Source organism: Rhinatrema bivittatum, chromosome 10 (assembly GCF_901001135.1).
Source record: "Rhinatrema bivittatum chromosome 10, aRhiBiv1.1, whole genome shotgun sequence".
Taxonomy (NCBI): Eukaryota; Metazoa; Chordata; class Amphibia; order Gymnophiona; family Rhinatrematidae; genus Rhinatrema; species Rhinatrema bivittatum.
In genome coordinates this window covers 99473464-99492433 of record NC_042624.1, presented here as the reverse complement: position 1 = coordinate 99492433, position 18970 = coordinate 99473464, and the positions used below count along the sequence as shown (strand labels likewise).

The following is an 18970-nucleotide window of genomic DNA, read 5'->3' as shown; positions in this document are numbered from 1 at the left end:
ACCAGCTCGACAAACAGAATTTTAAAAGTTCCAAACGTAACATTTGATAACCAGAAATGATGACCATATTGGGCATGAGCTAGCGTTCTCCGACAGAAGGAAAACTGCCTTTGCTTTTATTGTCTTGAGGTTATGGGGCACAGCTGCTTGTAAAAATACATCCTGCCTGCTGAAATAAAGAGTAACCCTTCATCGTGCACTCTCTCTCAACCCCTGGGCAATCATTAGACGGAAACAGTGAGCGGCTTTCCGTGCAAGTCCCAATATCCCTTTTATGAAGCCCCATAGGAGAAGGGCATTTTTAAGGAACACTTTTGAAGAAATGCAAGATATGAAATCAAAGAAGAAAAACATTATTTAAAATGCAGACATTACATTTTACAAAATACGAGAAAAATACATGAAAATGTAACCAATTGAGAAAAATAATAATATCAATACACCAGGTAGCAATAACTTAACTAAACGGAGGCGTCAGCAAGCCGGCACTCGGTTGGACTGTTGCACCTGTAACAACCACCGGATTGCAATGGGGGAGAATGATCGAGAAGGCCCGCTGATGTCCCGTTTCTTGTATGGATATTGTGATTATTCTGGGTCGGTTTTTTTTGCTCTTTGATTAGTACAAATAATTTGTACCGATTAATAAATGCATAGTAATGTCTTTGCAGGCTGCAATACTTTTTTTCCCCCCCTTTCTTTATAGCTTTTATTTGTGTGCGTTTAATACACAATACGTCTTAATTATAGAACGCTTTTGCACAATAAATAAGAACCTGCAATTATAATAAAAGTACAAGGCAGCAGTGGCATTTCTCACACTCAGATTGCGGTAGCGTTTAAAAGATGCCACCTGGGAAGAGGAGGCCCGCGAGGTCTCGAAAGCTTGCGTACAACCTTTTTTTTTTTGCTGGTCCTGCAAAAAGTCAGCACTTTCTACAAAGATAACTGTTTCCTGCAGGACTAACAAGGCCACAAGAAACGCTGCAATCCAAAAATACATCACAAAAAATGATAGGGGTGATTCACCCCATTGGTTTCATTTCTTTTATTATTTACCTATTGTCTTCCCAGGACAAATCTGCCCGAGACGGTGTAGCACGTGCATAAAAATACATAATAAAAACAAGATTAAACCATTAAAAACAGCCCAAATCCCTCCCCATCCCCATCCCCCTGGCCTCCAGGTGAATAATCGCCAAATAACGGGGTTTGTTAAACATCTGCCGCTGTTAAAGGAGCCATTCAGTATATTTTGAACCTTTCAGAAAAATATTTGAAAGGGCCTGAAAAAAAAAAAAAAAAAGACATCTGGAACAGCAAAGCTTACAGACGTCTCCGTTTGTGGAGTCAGGTTCAGCTCCGCTCCAGCTCAGAAAAGGCTTTTCACTCCCCTAGAGTCGAGGCTTTTCTTCGTATCCCTCCACCTGCACTTCCTATGGGTAGAAAAGGAAGGGACTGAGGGAAAATGACAGCAAACTCTCCTTTTAAAGAGACACCGGCACGACGGCCATAGCACAGTCTACGAGCTGTCCCTCCTGCACTCAGTACCTCAACACGGTCTCCACGCCTCTCCCAGCAGGCGTTGAGGACGTGCATGACTGTAAGTTGTTCTTTATCCGTTTTTGTTTTGGTTTTTTGTTTTTTTTTTTTGCAGAGGGCACGGACGATAGCAGTGCACTTAGAATCCGGAATAACACCTTGTCTTGCAGGTCAGAGAAACAAAAGGGCTCTCGGGGAATGTATTAAATGCACACAAATAAACACCTGTTGGGTAGCATTCTCCCTTTTTTTTTTTTTGTAGCTGCAAAACACTCACGTACACTGCACAAGGTGACGGATGAGAGAGGTGAGGCGATATAGAATAAAAAGCTTTAAAGGCAAAACAGCTCTGGGAGCAGCAGCACAAACGCCAGGGCAGCCTTTCAATAATGGTCTCGGCTACAGAGCACTCTTTTGCTGGATACTTCAGACCGTCAATAGAAGGTGTTATCCCTGATGTTAGATGCACTGCTATATCTATTTATTTCGTTTTTTTTATTTAAAAAACTTATATTCCACATCTTCCTAGAAAACTCCATCCAGTGCCGATTACAGAAGCAACAATCACAAATAAACATAAGCATCAACAAACATATAGACAAAATAAAGTGTTAAAATAAAACACCAAAATATTAAAATTAAAGAGTAAAAGGAGCCCACACCCATTAGCCTCTTTAAAAACAAAACAAAACATGGGTTTTATGTGCTTCCTAAAGATGTCCTTCAAGTCTTTAGGAAGCCCTCTCCTAATTGTCCAGCCAAAGTGTTCCACAGTGTTGGTGCTACAATAGATGAAGCTCTCGCCCCAGTCTGTTGAAGTTTATATGCATGAGCAGAAGGGACCTGCAAAAGTCCTGTATCCTCAGATCGAAGGAGAATACCACTCAAGTTTTTTTTTTTTAATTGAACAATGTTCACTGGACCTCAATAACTCTGAGGGCCGGTGCAAGAGTATTTTCCTACCCCAGGCCACTCCACTTATTCCTGGCAGCTCTAGCACAGTGCTCCTTTCTTCGGCAGGTTTGGCTCTCCCCTTCTGGACCTCATGCTGGAGAGATTTTGCTGCCCTAAAAATGTTGTCGCTCTATGCAACCGCCTAGTTTGTCTAATGGAAGCACCGGCCCTGATAACTTATGTACTAAAACCAGCATAGGTCTTCTCTCCTCCATGCAAACATGAATAAAACACTACAGTCATCCGTCTCCTCAACATAGCAAAGTATGAAGCACCCACATTCTCTCAATCTTCTGTCATCTTCAACCTCATACCCATAATCAGGTTTTTAAGTGAAACACCTGTTGGGGAGCATTCTCCCTGTTTTTGATTCTTTTTTTTTTATATCATACACAATTTTTTTGTTGGTATTGTATGCCACTGTATTTATGTAATCTCCTTTTTGCATGCTAATTTCCCATACTATATGCTATTGATATTGTATGTAATGCCCCCTTTTCTCTATACTATATTCTATTGTTGTAGCACACCAGAGCACAATGCTTTTCTGTGATTGGCATTCATCAATTCATGCCTTAATTAATGATGTTGCTAAAATGAAGAAATCTGATTTTAAAGTTGACTGCACACTTTTCACTGTTCTTAAAAATGTTCTCAGCTTTGTCACTGATTTATAGAATTCTGAGCCTCTTTTATTTTCTATTTTATAAGCCCTTAAGTATTTTACCATCAGCTCTCATCATGTATGCAGTATGACTTAAAAGTGAAACTGTAAATTACCCTTTTATCAAAGCTCTTGTTTTCCATCTCATTGGAATGATCCGATGATATTATTGAACTCCCTCTCAGATGACCTGTTTTATGTTACTACATGAAACCTCAATCTTGGGTTGCATATGTTTGCTTGCATTACTGATTCACATTTTTGGAGCCCCTTTCAAACTTCACCTCTGCTTGTAATGATAAATATCAAATGTCAGGTTGGATTAGAGCACATTTGATTCAGCTGCAGCCTCGATTTGAAAGCCTGAGCAGAAGCTGTTCTTCTGACATAACATAGAAAGAATCATTGAGCAGTGGTGGCACAGCAGTATCCAAGATAAAAAAAAAAAAGGAAGAAAAAGAAAGAACATACTTATTTCTATGAATCTGCTGTGCATCTTATCATGGTCAAAATGAACAAAGGGGTTAAAAGTGAGTATTACTTTGTTTGCCCTTCTATAGAGCAGGCAGATTATCCTTGGGTTTATTATTTATTTGTACAAATTTATAGCCCACTGAAATATTTTTTTTTTTAAATATAAGCAGCCTATATCTGTACTATAACTAAAAAGCTACAAAAGAAATAACTTTCTGGGAGCACTACTAAAAGCATCAATCAATAAATACAATACAGAGAAACCAGGCATAAAATTGGATCCACATGCACAAAATAGTCACCTGCAGCTTTCATTAAGTTACTTTACTAATTCATGCCAAGTGTACTAGGGGTAGAGATGTGAATCGGAACCAGAATCGGATCCGATTTCAGTTCCGATTCACATCTCTACTAGGGAGTAAGCAAGTTTGTTGATGGGCAGTATGAACAAATGCTTAAGGACAGAAGTGATGCAGAATTTAAATGCAATGCCTTGTAAAAGTCAGCCAAAGACCTCGGTAGTCCTTTTAAAGTCATCTTTAGCCTCACAGTAGCCTTCCACATCAGTTTCCTTAACCTGTGGCTGCTAAATGCAAATAATATGCACTAATAGGATTTAGCACCCACTAAATTCAAATAGTGAGCGCTAAAAGGAGCATACTGGGAAAAGTCTGCTCCTGCTGGTGGCTGCCAACCAATGAAGTGTGGGGGTGTTTTTTGTTAGTCACTGTGTAGTCACAGACACCTCTTTTAGAATAATATATGGATGTCATTTTTTCTGACCTTTCGCTACCAATAAAGGACATTCATTCTCATTCATTTATATACCTCCCTCCTCATTCTTCAAAAGGTTGTCCAAAGCAGTGCACGATAAAACATAAACAGCAAATATAAAATAAAACACAAAGATAAAACTATCATAAATCTGACAGAAGGAAAAAAAAAGAGACTGAATTGCCAAAATGTATAAAGTACCCAATCTTTTTCCCATGAGGTACAGAAGTGCACTTGGAAAAACCTGGTTATCATCTCCATGAATCAATGGCAATTTGGTTTGTTTCTAAGACAGTATAAGGGTCAGCTAGATCTGTTCTCCATGGGACATTCTTATAAGATTCTCCATGCTAAAAATTATCATTTTTAAGCATAGATGCCAATTTTTTTATTTTTTTTAAGTCACATGTTCTCGGGGTGCTGGAATGGGAAATATTAAAGCAGAGATAAAAACGAGAGCCGATGTATTCAAGGCTTCTCTGGCTACTTCACAGTAAGAGGAGGAGAAGAGGCCAGAGAAAAGCTGAGGGGAGGAGAGGAGAGAGAAGGGCGAGGACAGCATGGAGGAGAGATGAGCAAGGGGAACAGGGGAAGGCCAATGCATTTTATGAAAATTGTCAGTGCAGCCAAGCACACATCTCATTGATCCATGACAGCGAAAGGGGGTGTGTTGGGGGATGGGGGAGTAACTATCCATGAGTATATGCCATTTGCCCCTGTCATTTTTGATGGCTCATCCCTCTGGTACTTAAATAATTGTATGTATATTACAATTCTGTTACAAAATCAGTAACGAAACTGTAAATCTATGTAGAATATGGTTTGTTGGACTAATCAAAATACTAATACGAAATTGAAATGTTATACTATGACAACATGCAATATACATTTATTTATATTTAACAGTACAAAACAATTTACAAAAGAGAGATTTGCAAAAATATGGAAAATGTTTTGATGTTAGATGGTAGTTCTCTCTGATTACTGGACCTTTGTTCCAATAGGTTATAGCTGACTGGCTAACGTTGTCCTAATTAAGTCATTTAATGCATCCATCTATAAGGGGAAAAAAAAACAAAACAAAGAATCATAGTGCAGTAAACCAAATACAAAGAACAGAAGTCTTCTTAAAAAGCACAGAACAAGGTCTATAGTGTGTTAAACACATATGCATAATGGACAATTAATGGGAAGAGAGAAAGATAATGACTACAGAGGTTTCTCATAAACATACTTCTCCTACCCAACACCCTGCAGGAAGAAAGTTGAGCAGTTTAATGGATTTTAGGCACATAAAGGGATGGATAATGGACGAGCAAAGTGGGTGCAACAAACCCATAACAGGTTTTAGAAGGGGTCTGTAAAGATTATGTAGCACTGTGAGAAAGCATAGCTGGGCTATGGCACCAAAGCACAGACAGGTTACCGACACCATTTTGGTGGAGAGGACAGGTTACATTGGTGCCAGGGCTTATTATGATACTGTTCACGTTATATGACAGACAACCGCGACAAGGAAAATGCGGAATATTAATGAAAAAAAATATATACAAAGCCATTGTGTTTCTGAATATCATGGCATTATAATGTATGCACATGCCACAAAATACAGAGAAGGCACTATAACAAGAACTCAATGAACCCGAGACACTATGTCAAAGTCTGTACTTTCAAGGGAGTCATAATTCTCTCTTTTCAATAAAAGAATTTTCTAATACGAATGAATTTCTATGTGCCCAGGGGGTTGTTTTGTTTCATCTAGTATTTCAGAACGGAACACCAGGCGTGCAAAAGAGTCTTCTACTTTTTCATACTTTCATGTGTTAAGTTTTTATTCTGCCTAAGACCCTGGCAGAACCTTTAAATTAATTTAAATAGTGCATATATTGTGACATAAAATACAATTAGCTCTTGCTAATCTGTCTGGATAATTCATTCAGTAAGCAGAGTTTTAAGCTAGACGAGCGAGACATTCATAGGATGATCCCATATGGCTGGTTTATTAGCACAGTGGCAATGTGGGACACGGCGTACCGATGACAGCACAGTGTTCACCTCTGTGTGACTCATAAGAGGGTCCGTCCTCACAGAATTTTTGGCAGGGTTGAAACATCGAGGCTGATTAATATGAAGCGGAAGCTGGAGAATCACTGAATGGAATCATGCAGTGTCTTCAAAAGGGAGGAAGCTGCGTCAGCCATCAAGCATTCAGAAAGACCACGCAACACACAGAGAAAAACTCATAACAAAGATGCTCGCAAAGACCGAATATCCAAGTAATAAACACCACAGAAAAATCCTTAACAATGAAAACATGTTTTCATAAGCACCGCTGTCTATTACGAAGAGCGATGTGAACCCTTGTGGCTGTGGTGAGGTCGACAACCTCACAGACAGTTGGTACAGGCTGGTCTAGGGCTTCACCTAGACCAGCCCCTTTTCCTGCAAGTTGAGCCCTTGGGCTCCAGGGCCTGGCAGGACTTAGGCGATAATCTCTTAGAGGTCTGCATAGACAAGAGGTCCAGAGTCAGGCAAGGGTCAGAGGCAGAGTAGTCAGTGTTCATGCAAGAGGTCAGATCCAGTGGTCAGTCTGAAGAGAAGACAAGGAGCCGACAGAAGGGACTGACACAGGCAAGGAGTACAGGCAAGCTGGAGAGATGAAGGAAGGCTGGTCGAGGCAGGGCAGGCTGGAGAGGAGACGAGGCGAGGCAGGGCAGGCTGGAGAGACGAGGCAAGGTTGGGCGAGGCAGGGCAGGCTGGAGAGACGAGGCAAGGTTGGACGAGGCAGGGCAGGCTGGAGAGACGAGGCAAGGTTGGACGAGGCAGGGCAGGCTGGAGAAACAAGGCAAAGCTGGACAAGGCAAGGCAGGCTGGAGAGATGAGACAAGGCTGGACGCTGGCAGCAGGCACTACCAAAAGGTAGGAGGACCTGTTGCTGAGATAAAGTAGGAAGGCCCAAGAAGCTCTTATTTAGGGCTGAGGCTGCTGCTGTCATCAGTGGGTGCCGATGTCCTTTTCCAGCCGTGGATCCTTCAGTAACTGGAGATCGGTGCACGTGTGCAGCTAAGGAGGGGCAGTATGGGGGCAGCCTGTGCCACGAGGATGAGGCCTTGCTGTTGGAGGTGTCCCAGCCACAGTGCACTGCTGCAGGTGTGGGGGCCAAAGTGCGATAGTTTGTGGGGATTTTACACAAGCCGCCAAACATAACACATTAGCGAATATAGCTGGCTATCTTAAAGTTAGCCATTTAGGACAGCTCTTTGGTCAGACCTGACTTAGCCGGCTAAGATAGCAGAGTTAGCCAGCTAACTTAACCCCTCCCATTACGCCCCTGGAATGTATCCAGATAAGTGCCCAAATATTCATTTAGCTGTCTATCTTCTGAGTTAGCCGGCTAAATGCTTCTGAATATGGACCTCCTTATGTTTAAAAAGCATGACTTTGGGGCATGGAAAGAAGATGATGCATGGAGAACTAAAGGAGCCTATGGTCTGGGTGCCCACATCCACAGTCCGCATATACACGTTGATGTAAAAAAAATCCCCTCTGTCAGCCAATACTACTACTTCCCTCTTTCTTCTAGTGATATCAGTCTTCATGCAGCGAGGACACGATTAACTTTCCCAACTGCTTTGCCACCCTGACTAAGTTATCTTGAGGTACTCTCAGGTCTCTTTCCTAATTGGTGATTGCTAATTATTCACCTCCAAAACATATTTGGCTCTTGGATTTATGCATTCCAAATGCATATTTCTGCATTTTTTTTTTAAATTAACATATTATTGCCATATCACTGACCATTTTTCACATGTTTAAAGCTATCTTTCATATTATTTATCCCCTCTGATGCGTATTTTCATATCAGCTGCAGACAGGCACACTTCCCCTTCTCACCTTTCCCCAGGGTCACTTATAAAGACACTGAAGAGAAGGGGACGTAACGCTGATCATTCTGGCATTACTCCGAGTCCTCACCCAGTTTATAATTTTTGTTCCGACTCCCAGCCTGGCCTGCTTGCTCACCGGTCTTCTGTCTAGAACAGTGACCCTACAGACGAAATGCAGAGAGCCCGCATCTTTGGCACCTCCTGATTTACTGCTTTGGTCAAGTCATCAAATAAAATCAAGCGCGTGTGGCGAGATTACTGCAATATTCCCTCCTTCAGTAGTGCTTCCGTTACCTTGCCCACCGCTGGTGTTAAGCTAACAGGTCTGTACTTGTCCTTGCGCTCACCCTCGTGGCGTGGTTTTACGTGTGCTCTTCTTCCAGGATCTTGGAGGCGCTTCCGAGTGAAGTGGTATTTTGAATAGCTATGAGGCGTACACTCGGTACCTCCTTTAGCAAATTCAGTATCCTCAAATGCGCCCCCAACAGGTCTCGCAGCCCTGTTTTCTTTCCGTTGTGCCGGTGCGTTGAATACCACCTCCTCCATAAAGGGCAAAATGTTAACTTCACTGCCCTGAACGTGTTATAGCCTTTTGCCCTTGGGTCAATCACCCTCCGTATAGGGTAAATTATGAGCAAAAATATTTAAGATATCTGCTTTCTTCTCATCCTCCTTTTCACTAAACCCGTCGCTCCTTTAATTCTTACTATATACCCTTTACAATGCCAGAGGAAGATAAAAGACAGAAAGCTGGGGAAAGAATCAAGCTTCTTGAGAGGAGGTTAGGAGAGTCGGGCAATAAAGGAAGGTGGAAGTGCAAGCAGACTGTACAACGGAGGGATGCACTTTTTTCTTCAATTCTTTGTTTAATCCTCTGCTAAAGCCTCATCCTTCCTGTCCTCCTTTTGCTGTCAGATGTAATGTTTTTTTTGCGTTTGTCCACAGGAGCAGGCAATGTCAGAGGATTACCACACTAGCAGAAACTAAGTTTTATGGATAATCATACCTGATTTAATGTATAACCAGAAATATTCCTCAGCTCGTACACACTGACTTGTCCATCGCTGTCCCCAACCAGAACACAATTTGACTCTTTTGTAAACATTACAGTGGTAAGCTTAACTCCAGGGCTGGCAAAGCTCACAATCACAGGGTCCAAACTGCAAAAAAAAAAAAAAAAAAAAAATTCTGAAAACATGAAACTGTTCTACCTAAGGCCAACAAGGAGTGCACTTTCAGTGTATTTACTGATGGTATCTTCCACAGGTAATAAGCAGAAGAAAAGGTTTAACAAATAAGAGGCGAATTTTCAAAATGTTCCCTGCGTAAAAATGAGCACATGCATAATTTTAAATACATGAATATTTCACTTCCGTGCACACATGAAACAGGGGTGGTCTACGGGCATTCTGGGGTGGCTACAGGTGCAAGTTGATAAGTTAAAAGGCACTTCTGTGTGTACATCTTGCAACCTGCTCGCATATTTTTCACCTGCTAATTATCTGGCGTGATTATTAAACGTGTTTGTTGGGTAGAAGTGTCTGGATGGGAGGTCTGGGTGAACTGGGGGGGGGGGGGGGGGGGGAGGAGGGGGGAATTCAGGCTGAAGAACCAGGAGGGTCTCAATGACCTGGAGAAGGACTGGGCGAACTGGTGGGGTAATAGGATAAACTGATAACTTCAGTCACGCATATACGTTTTAAATTACACCAGTTTGCACGACGAAATGTCAGCTTATGCAAGCAAGTCCTACTTTAATTTCACAAGTAAAGTATGCGCGACCAATGCACTGAAATACACGGTTTCGATTCATTGCATGTATTCACGTGCTGGCCTACACATGCGCATATATTTTGAGGTAAACTGACACATGCACATGTTATATAATACTGCACTAAACGACGCGCGGCTACAAACATGTGTACATGCTGCCGCACACAGTTGTTTGAAAGTTATTCTCCTTGGCTCTAAACTACATAAACACAGAGGACACTCAAGAGTCTGCCCGGTACTTCACTATAGTCATTGTATTTCTTTTGTAGCAGATTGACTAATATAAGAATGCACTTTAATGCCAATATTGCTTTTTTTTTTAAATATTTCATGCTTGCTGCCAGCATGATTTATATGCCACAAAGGCGCTCTGGGAAAGTAAACTTGGACGTTTCGTGGCTAATATTCAGCTACTGAGTGGCTAGCTAAGGTGGTCATTCATCAAAATGCATTAGGTCATTGTTGCAGTGTCTAGGGCCCTAACACCCATGATAACGTCGTAACGCATGCGATAAACGCGAAATGCGTATGCAAATTTGAAAATTTTATTCAAGTGGGAGAAGTCTGGGCAGAGTAATTGGAAATGAGCGCTGTTTAATGTTGCATGCGAGAACGTAATGCACACTATCGTGGGATTTAACGCTGGAAATAACGACACCTTTTTTCTTGGTGTTATGCCTGCGATAGCTGTGCGATACGGGATTTGTCGCAAATCCTGTTCCAGGAGGGGAGAGAGAACCTCTGTGGAGGCCCACTGATTTTTTTAAAGTATTTATACCACAGTAAGAGGGGGCACTAGTAACTCAGGGTGAGGTTTGTGGGGTGAGTTGGGTTTTAGGGGGCAGTTTTACATGCACAGTCAGACGTATGAACAGCACAGTTACCATCAGTGAAGATTTAATGTGATTTGGAGAGATGAAAGGTGAAAGAAGAGTAGATTTATACCATGTTCTCTCTACTTTACTTGATTGCAGCCAGATAGATAGTGCATCAAGCTAGTAGAGAGAACATGGTACAAATCTACTCTTCTTTCACCTTTCATCCCTCCAAATCACATGAAATCTACATTGATAGCAACCTTGCTGTTTGTACATATGAGTGTGCATGTAAAATTGCCCCCTCTTACAGTGGTATAAAGAGTTAACTTTTTTGTGAGCCTCTCTCTCTCTCTCCCTCCCTCTCTCTCTCCAGCAGCAGCAGCCCAAAATAAAAGCTTGAATCTAGGCCTAAGTTAGTGGATACACCTATCCAACTAACTTAACCAGGATATTCAGCAGTGAGGCAGCGCTGCTGAATACGCCCAGCTAACTTAAAAGTTAGCCAAATACGTATATCCGGCTAACTTTAGACCTGCCTACATCATGGCCAGAGTTAGCCAGTTAGGTTCACCGGCTAACTCCAAATCTAACCGGCCAACTCCGCTCCTCCCCGGAACGCCTGTCACCTGCCCCAGGAATGCCCCCGACATATCCAGCTAAATTCTAGCTGAATAGTCACCGAGTATCACGGCTAAGCCATTTAGATGGATAACCTTTCAGTTAAAAAAGAAATTAGGAAAAACCATCTAAAATCTAGACAGCTATCTGAAACAATACGAGGGGTTTATCTGCAAGGGGGTATAAAGCTTTCCATGCAATACGGTACCTTTGCTTTTCATATTTATGATCTAATATTTAGCAAAGGATCCTTGCTTGAACAATCACAGCATGGCAATCATTGTTCTAATGACTTAAGAACTCATAAGCTTATGCCATTACAATAATGTTATGAACTTTCTTTCTTTTGTAAATATTATGATACATACACTAAGAGAGGAATTTAGTGACTGCGCATAAGTAGGCTGGCAAATATGTGCATAGGTTACAGCAATTTTCAATGCTGACTTACACGCCTAGGTCTGATTTGAAAATGATCCCAATAGAATTGCCTGCACACAGTTACACATATCTGTTGCCGAGTGGATTTTCAGGCATACTTTTTAAAATCAAAAAAATATGTGCAGAAGTTCCAACCCCGCCCAGACTCTACCCCCTGGAACGCCTCTCCTCTATGGATTCAGACAGCAGCCAACGAAGGCCCCGACGTTTACAGTTTGGGGAACAAATAAACAGGAGGGTAACTTGCTGATGCGGCACTTACTACCCTTAATCACTAAGCCTGATACTTTTGACGCGACTCCAACATTGCTCTTTGCTTCCACGGCAACAGTTAAGGGAAAATGGATTCAAACAGTATCCGAGGGCCCTGACTTTTAGGGTCTGGGAAACTGACAAGCACGGGGGTAACCTGCACAGTGCAGCAGGTACTGGCATAAGCTTGCTGGGCAGAGTGGGTGGATCATTTGGTCCTCTTCTGCCGTCATTTCTATGTGTGTACATTTCTGTACGCATCATCCGGCAATTTTCTAAATGGCCATTTTTGCAGTTAAAGCACTATTTTTTGCCCACACATGTCCCTTCAAAAATTCTCCTTTGATATACCACAGACATGATCGCTAAAGTGCACTATATAGCTATTTTTCACTAATTTTAGTTCAAGTTTACAAGTTACAGTGTAGCATTGTTCTGCATGTGAAAATGATGTACTCACATGTTCGCACTAAGGTCCCAAATCTCCAGTCTATTGTCATTCACTGCTCCAAATACTAGCGCCGATGTTGGAGACCACATGATGTCATGGACTGCCTCAGTAGTAGCAGAAAAGCTTAGTATTGGTTTCAGTATATCCTGACGCCATAAATTAATATTCCAGTCTGCAGAACAGCTTAAAAATACATCATGACAAAATGGAGACCACGCTACCTTGTAAACAGGACCCTTAATATCAGAAAAAAATAAATCATTCACTATTTATTATTCTTAATCAACAAAGCCATCTCTAAAACAAATGCATCCAGTTAAATATTCATGCAATTAGGACACAAGGGAAAATTATTTTGGCACTAAAAAGGTTTTTACTTTTTAAAAGTATAAATTGGGTTACAATAGGCTGTTAGTAAACTTTGCTTTTATAATCCATGGTAAAATGCAGTTTCCATCCAGTTCATCTGGAGGCTATCCTGGCAGACCTGATTTGTTAAAAAAAAAAAAAAGTTATCAAAAAGAATGGTAAATTTCATCCTAATCATAACATGTTTAAAATATTATTTTAAGATAAACTATGCAGAGGGTCCTTCATTTTCAGTTTAAACTGATTTTCACCCACAAATTCCCCGATCCTTCCAAAAGTGACTATTGCTTTAAACCGATTTTCACCCTAATTTTAGGCTGATTAAAGAACAGCTCACAGTGTTAAGGCCGCCAGCCAAATGTGGGCCAAAGCACCTGCAGCGTTTCAAGTCCCACCCCACAGCAGTAAAAGCGCTCGCCCTCCAGAGCCGCCGATGTAGCACTGCAAGACCCGCCTTCCCTCAGGCAACCAAATTACCCGCGACTTGGTGCCATCAGCGAAGCACTTTAGGCGGGCCACGCCCACCAGAAGCACTTCCTGGCAAACTCCCTGGCCCCGCACTAAAGCAGAAGTGCAGAGCTGCAGAGCGTGGGAGCCTCAGTGAGCGTGCTGCCGAGGGAGCGAGGAGAAGAAGCCTGGAGCCACCACGAGGAAGGATGGACGCTGTTGCAATGGAGAGGAGACGATTCTCGGGAGAGTGGGGAAGCAAAAAGGGCCATGCTAGGCAGGGGATGGAGGCAGAGACAGGGATGTTGCTGAGTAGGTGAGTGGGAGAATCTGCTTAATATTGTCTTATTTCCTGGCTTCTGCCCACCAAAATAAACTCTGATTATTTTCTCAGAAATACGAATCACATTTTTTCCACCGATTTTTTTTTTTTTCCTCTCCTGTTTTTGTTATCATGAAAAATTCCTGGGAAAAATAAAACCCAAATCAAAGACAAAAATGAAGATCCCTCACTATGCAGAAAAGACAAAGCAAAAAATACTTGAAGCAAAAAAATTGTAAGCTACCCGGGAAAGAATACATTTCCTCATCCTGCAAGAGGAATTAAAGCTTTGATCCCCCCGCCGTATTAAAAATGCTGGGAATCTGGTGATAAATGCTCAATGCGCCAGCCATTGGCTTCCCACCAAGAAGCCTGAGCAATGGTTCAGAGGTCATTTCTGAAATGTGTTCATCCATGCTGCACAACAGTAGCAGAAACAGGATGCTCCCTTCAGAGAGAAGTAGCCTTTCTTTGCCGACCCAGCTCGGCCGTGCATTTGCACGGGGAGGTACACCTGGGTGGGGACGGCAGCAACAGGAGACGCTGCCGGAGGAGCCCAACTTTCTGGCGGCTGAAGAAGAGAGAGGCCATGAGGCCACCAGTGGAGCCCAATCCACCACATTGCTGCCGGTGAAGCCCAACCTGTCGGTGGCCGAAAAAGAGGAGAGGTCACAACGCTGCTGGTGGCCATGGAATATCCTGCCGGTGAGTATGTTAAAGAGAAAGTGTGCGTATATATGTGTGGTGTGTAAGAGGAAGCCTGCCTGCATGTGTGAAAAAGGAAGCCTGCCTGCCTGAATGTGTGTATGTGTGAGAGAGAGAAAGGAAGCATGCTTGGGTGTGTGTGTGAGAATAGGAACCTGTTTGTATTGTGTGTGAGCTTTCCGCTCCTCTCCCCCATTAATCCACGATAATCTCAGGGCATCTGGAAATAAAACGTTTCCAGGTATGGAGACAGGGATTTTTTTTATCCTTAATTATTGTTTAGTGTTTGATGTGTCTGCTATTCTTAAATATTTTGTTGATGTTTGGGAAATTTTGGATATTCTGTTCCTTAACTGGTTTGAAATATTTACTCTTTTTATTATATGGTTTTAATATTATAATTGATATTTTATATTTCTAGATTTTATTGTTTGTTTTATGAAGAATGGTAGTGGTTCTGGTTTTCCATTATTGCTTTGTATAAGGACGATGGCTTGTTGTGGGTTCCAGTTCAGTTCTTCTTTGTACATTTCTATTTATACTTTCTAGTCTCTTTATTTTGTATTTGGTCAGAGCCTGTCCGTGTTCTGGATGTGTGACTGAACTGAGGTATTTTGCTGGCGTGTAGTTTCTGTGTAGGGATCTATAGCAGCCTGGCTTGTTCTATTTTCCTAATAGGAGGTGTATTGGTGTTCTAGGGCCTGGTGTAATACGTGTAGTGTTGACTTTTCTTAGATAAGGTTGTTACTGTTTGAGTGCTGGCAGTTGGTTTCTTTTGATATGGGAGGTTTACTATATTTTAATGGTAATTTTGTTTATTCATGGCTTTCTGACGGCCAGGCCGTCACTCAGCACACACTACAAGTGTCATTTTTGCAGGGTTTTCTAGTTGCTCCATGGGCCTAGTTCTTAGGGAACCAGGCCCTGTTGCCACCTCCACCATAGTCTTCAGCTGGGGTTTGTGCTTCTCTTTTCACTATGGCTGCAACTACATCCACCTTACGGCAGTGTTCACTTAAAGCTCCTGGCGTGCAATTTCCATGAGTGTGCCCTCTTCTGTAGGGGGGGTCTCCACCACTCGTCTCCCATCAGCTTTGACAAGTCCTCAGGGCTGCACTACAGCTCCACCTCCATCTCCTCTGTCTCTTCATTTGGTTCTAGTAGGACTCCTTCCTATTCCTGCCCCTCCCCTCCCCTCCTTCCGACAAGCTCTCACCCTTTCTCATCCTCTCGAGAAGGCAAAGCCTGGGAAGTTGTCTGGCTAACCTCAATCAAACCCTTTTTGAATATTACCTCAAAATTTCCGATTCCCAAGTGAGCCTGAGAAAAGGAAGTGTGAAAGTCTGCAGGGAACCAGATTCTGACACCACCACACCTGCACAGAAAGTTTATAGCTAGTGGTCCACATAGGGCTAAAGTCTGCAGATACAAAGGGCTTTGCCGTTATGCACATATATCCCGGTACATGCGGACGCACGCATAGAAAGGTATATCTGCTCTTGAGCTACTGTAACTTTCTATGTGTACATTTATCCTCATACTTTTGAAAATCGAAAGTATGTACCTTGACCTGACTCCTCCCCCTCTGAACATCCCAGATTAGGTAAAAGTTAAATGCAAAATGAGTTTTCAAGTGTACTTTTACATGCAAACCTCTTAATTGATTTTCAAAGTACTGCATTCGTGCATAAAACAAGGTTTCATTTTCATAAGTCGCTTTGAAAATCAAGCCCAGAATAATAATTTATTTTAAAAGCCTCACATATATTTCTCAGATTTTAAAATCAAATATTTTCTCATTGTAACAAAAAGTTCCCAACTTGGACAAAGATTTTCCACATATTCTTAAAACCACCCAGCCAAGGTCTAAAATAAATAACATAGTAACATAGTAATGACAGCAGAAAAAGACCAAAATGGTCCATCTAGTCTGCCAGGCAAGCTTCCCAAGGCAGTCACTGCCGCTCCGTGCAGGTTACCCCCATGTTTAAGGTTTTTTATTTATTCCCATCCTCTAGCCAAAACTACAAACTAATTAGGACATGAATTGAGAAGTAGGATTGTTATGAAAATAAGGTGCATTAAATGGTCATAGCAGAGGAGCCAAGGGGAAATTAACAAGACAACTAAGGAATTCAAATGAATCTTTAAAAATCTAAGCCAGGAGTAGCCAATTCTTGCCCTCAAGAGCCACAAGCAGACTTGGTTTTCAGAACATCCCTAATGAATATGCATGACATAGGCTGCCTACAACAGAGGTAGTGCATGCACATTTATCTTCTGCATATTCATTACAGATATGCTAAAGTCTGTCTTGTTTGTAGCTCTTGAGGACCAGAGTTGGCCACACCTGACCTAAACCATTAAAGATAGTCACCTTACATAAAAAATGCTTGTATCTAGCAATAAAAAAAGTTATAGAAACATTCCCATTCAAAATGCTTTCCTATGTAGGTGAGTTAATAGTTGAAGGATTAGGTGTGTAAATGACATTACACGTAGACATTCAATGTTTTGAAAACTATACCTCTAGAATGATGGTTCTCAACCCAGTCCAGTTTTCAGGATAGCCGCAATGAAAATGCACTGCCTCCATTATATGCAGATCTATTTCAAGCATTTTCACTATGGATATCCTGAAAACCGGACTGGCTGGGAATATTCCAAGGACTGGGTTGAGCACCACTGCTCTAGAGTGCCATCTAAAGGTAGATGACCAAGATATTTAGACATAGAGAGGGCAATATTTCGAAAAGCTGTGAACAGACAACTTTTCTGGCTAAAGTTAGCCAGAGAAGTTGTCGGGGATATCAAGCGGGATAAATGTACCGCTGAATATACCAAAACAGATTCAAGTAACTTTCAAACCTAATGGGTTATGTTTGAATATGGCATATACCCAGATACATTTTAACTTAAACTGACTATACTGAAAGTGGCTGCAAGATAAAAGTTAAAAAAAAAAAAAAAAAAAAAAAGATTTGTGGGCCTGCAGGCTCAATCCCCCATTTCCCATCCCCTAAAAAAAACTCTTAGTTGGGCAAAGTTCTCAAACCCCTCCTATCCCAAAAGATTTGATAAACATTGTGGGCTTCTTGGTCCAAGAGTCCTCCCTCCCCCCCCCCCCCTCCCCCAATTCAGCAAATATATCGAGCATCCAAGGCCCTTCCTCATGCACATCCTTCCCCCTCCGCTCCCCTCCCAACCCGAACCTTTCCGCCCCTGTCCAAATACCCCACGTTGCCAGGAGCGTGATATGACCTTAGTGCTCCCAGCATTGCTGTCAGATAATACTCTAATAGATAATACTTTGTGAAAGCAAAGCCGGATACTGCTGGGAGCGCTACGATTCTACCTCTTCTCATGCCCAGCCTGAACCTCCTGCCCCGTCCGGGATCCCCCCACATCCCCTACACTGCTGGGTGTGTAATACAATCATAGCGCTCCCGGCAAGGGGCCGGCATTGCTTTGATATTCGGTGCTGTCCAGCTAAGCTTACGTTCCACTCCCAGAATGCCTTCTCTTTTTCATCCGATAAGATTTAGCCAAGTAATGACTTAATCCGGACAGCAGGGGAACATATTTAAAGCGCCAGGTTTCTCCGGCTATGTCCCAAACTTAGGCCTGGATTCACCATTCTTTCGCAGAATGGTGAATCCTGCGAAAACAGGGGGCGGGGGGCTGGCCTGTGAAAGCCCGCAGCCTTCGCACCACTGCGGTGCGCCGGCTGCCGGCTTTCGCACTGAATAGCGACACCGTAAAGGTATAGTTATTCGGCGCGCTACTGCCGACGATAATGTTAGTAACATTATCGCCGGCAGCAAAAACACTGCTGACTCCGCCCTTTCCCGCCCCGACTCCTCCCCTCCCCCTAATTTGCATCATATCATGTGCGTTAGGGCCCTTTTTGCATGCGATAAGGGTTTAGAAAATAATCCCCTTAGCTGGAGAAACCATTTTAAATACGGGCTTCAGAAAAACTGTGGATGCTTGAAAATTCATTACATATCTAACTAAGGCCTAGATTTATCATTGTGCTATAAATTTGATATGACTGATGAATTGCTATCATTTGAATTAATGAAACTTACCAACAAGAGGAGCTGATTTGTACAATGCAGTTTCTAGCTAGCAACGAGCTAACTATAGTCTGCATTCATGATGTTCTACTTAATACAGTATGCACTCTTCATTTTGGAGGAATTTTGCCATGGCAACAAACTAGCTAGAGACTGCATGGTACAAATCAACTCCTCTTGTTGGTACCATTCATTGATTCAAATAATAGAAATTCATCAGTCATATCAAATTTGCAGTTAATTCCTCTGACTGTGTCTATAAACCCCACCCCTCAAAGTGGCATATAGCATGTCATATTGACTCTATATAGAGGCTCTCTCTCTCTCTCTCGCATGTGTTAGGGCCCTAATGCAAATTGGAAAAATGATTCTGTGAAGTCAGTAACCATCTAAGGGTAGC

The 18970-nt window shown here is 42.2% G+C and overlaps 1 protein-coding gene across 2 annotated transcripts in view; it reads right to left on the bottom strand.

The window, feature by feature from the left end:
• Positions 1-5257: 5257 nt before the first annotated feature.
• WDR78 (WD repeat domain 78) overlaps positions 5258-18970 on the bottom strand; it is a 75463-nt gene continuing 61750 nt past the window's right edge. The window contains exons 15-17 of one of the 2 annotated variants that reach the window (XM_029617568.1): positions 12658-12884; positions 9302-9455; positions 5258-5464 (exon numbers count right to left, since the gene is read on the bottom strand). In XM_029617568.1, coding sequence (XP_029473428.1) covers positions 5414-5464; positions 9302-9455; positions 12658-12884 — 432 coding nt within the window. In that variant the 3' untranslated portion in view covers positions 5258-5413. Of the gene's footprint in view, positions 5465-9301; positions 9456-12657; positions 12885-18970 lie in introns of those variants that run through there. The other variant, XM_029617569.1, reaches the window with a different exon arrangement.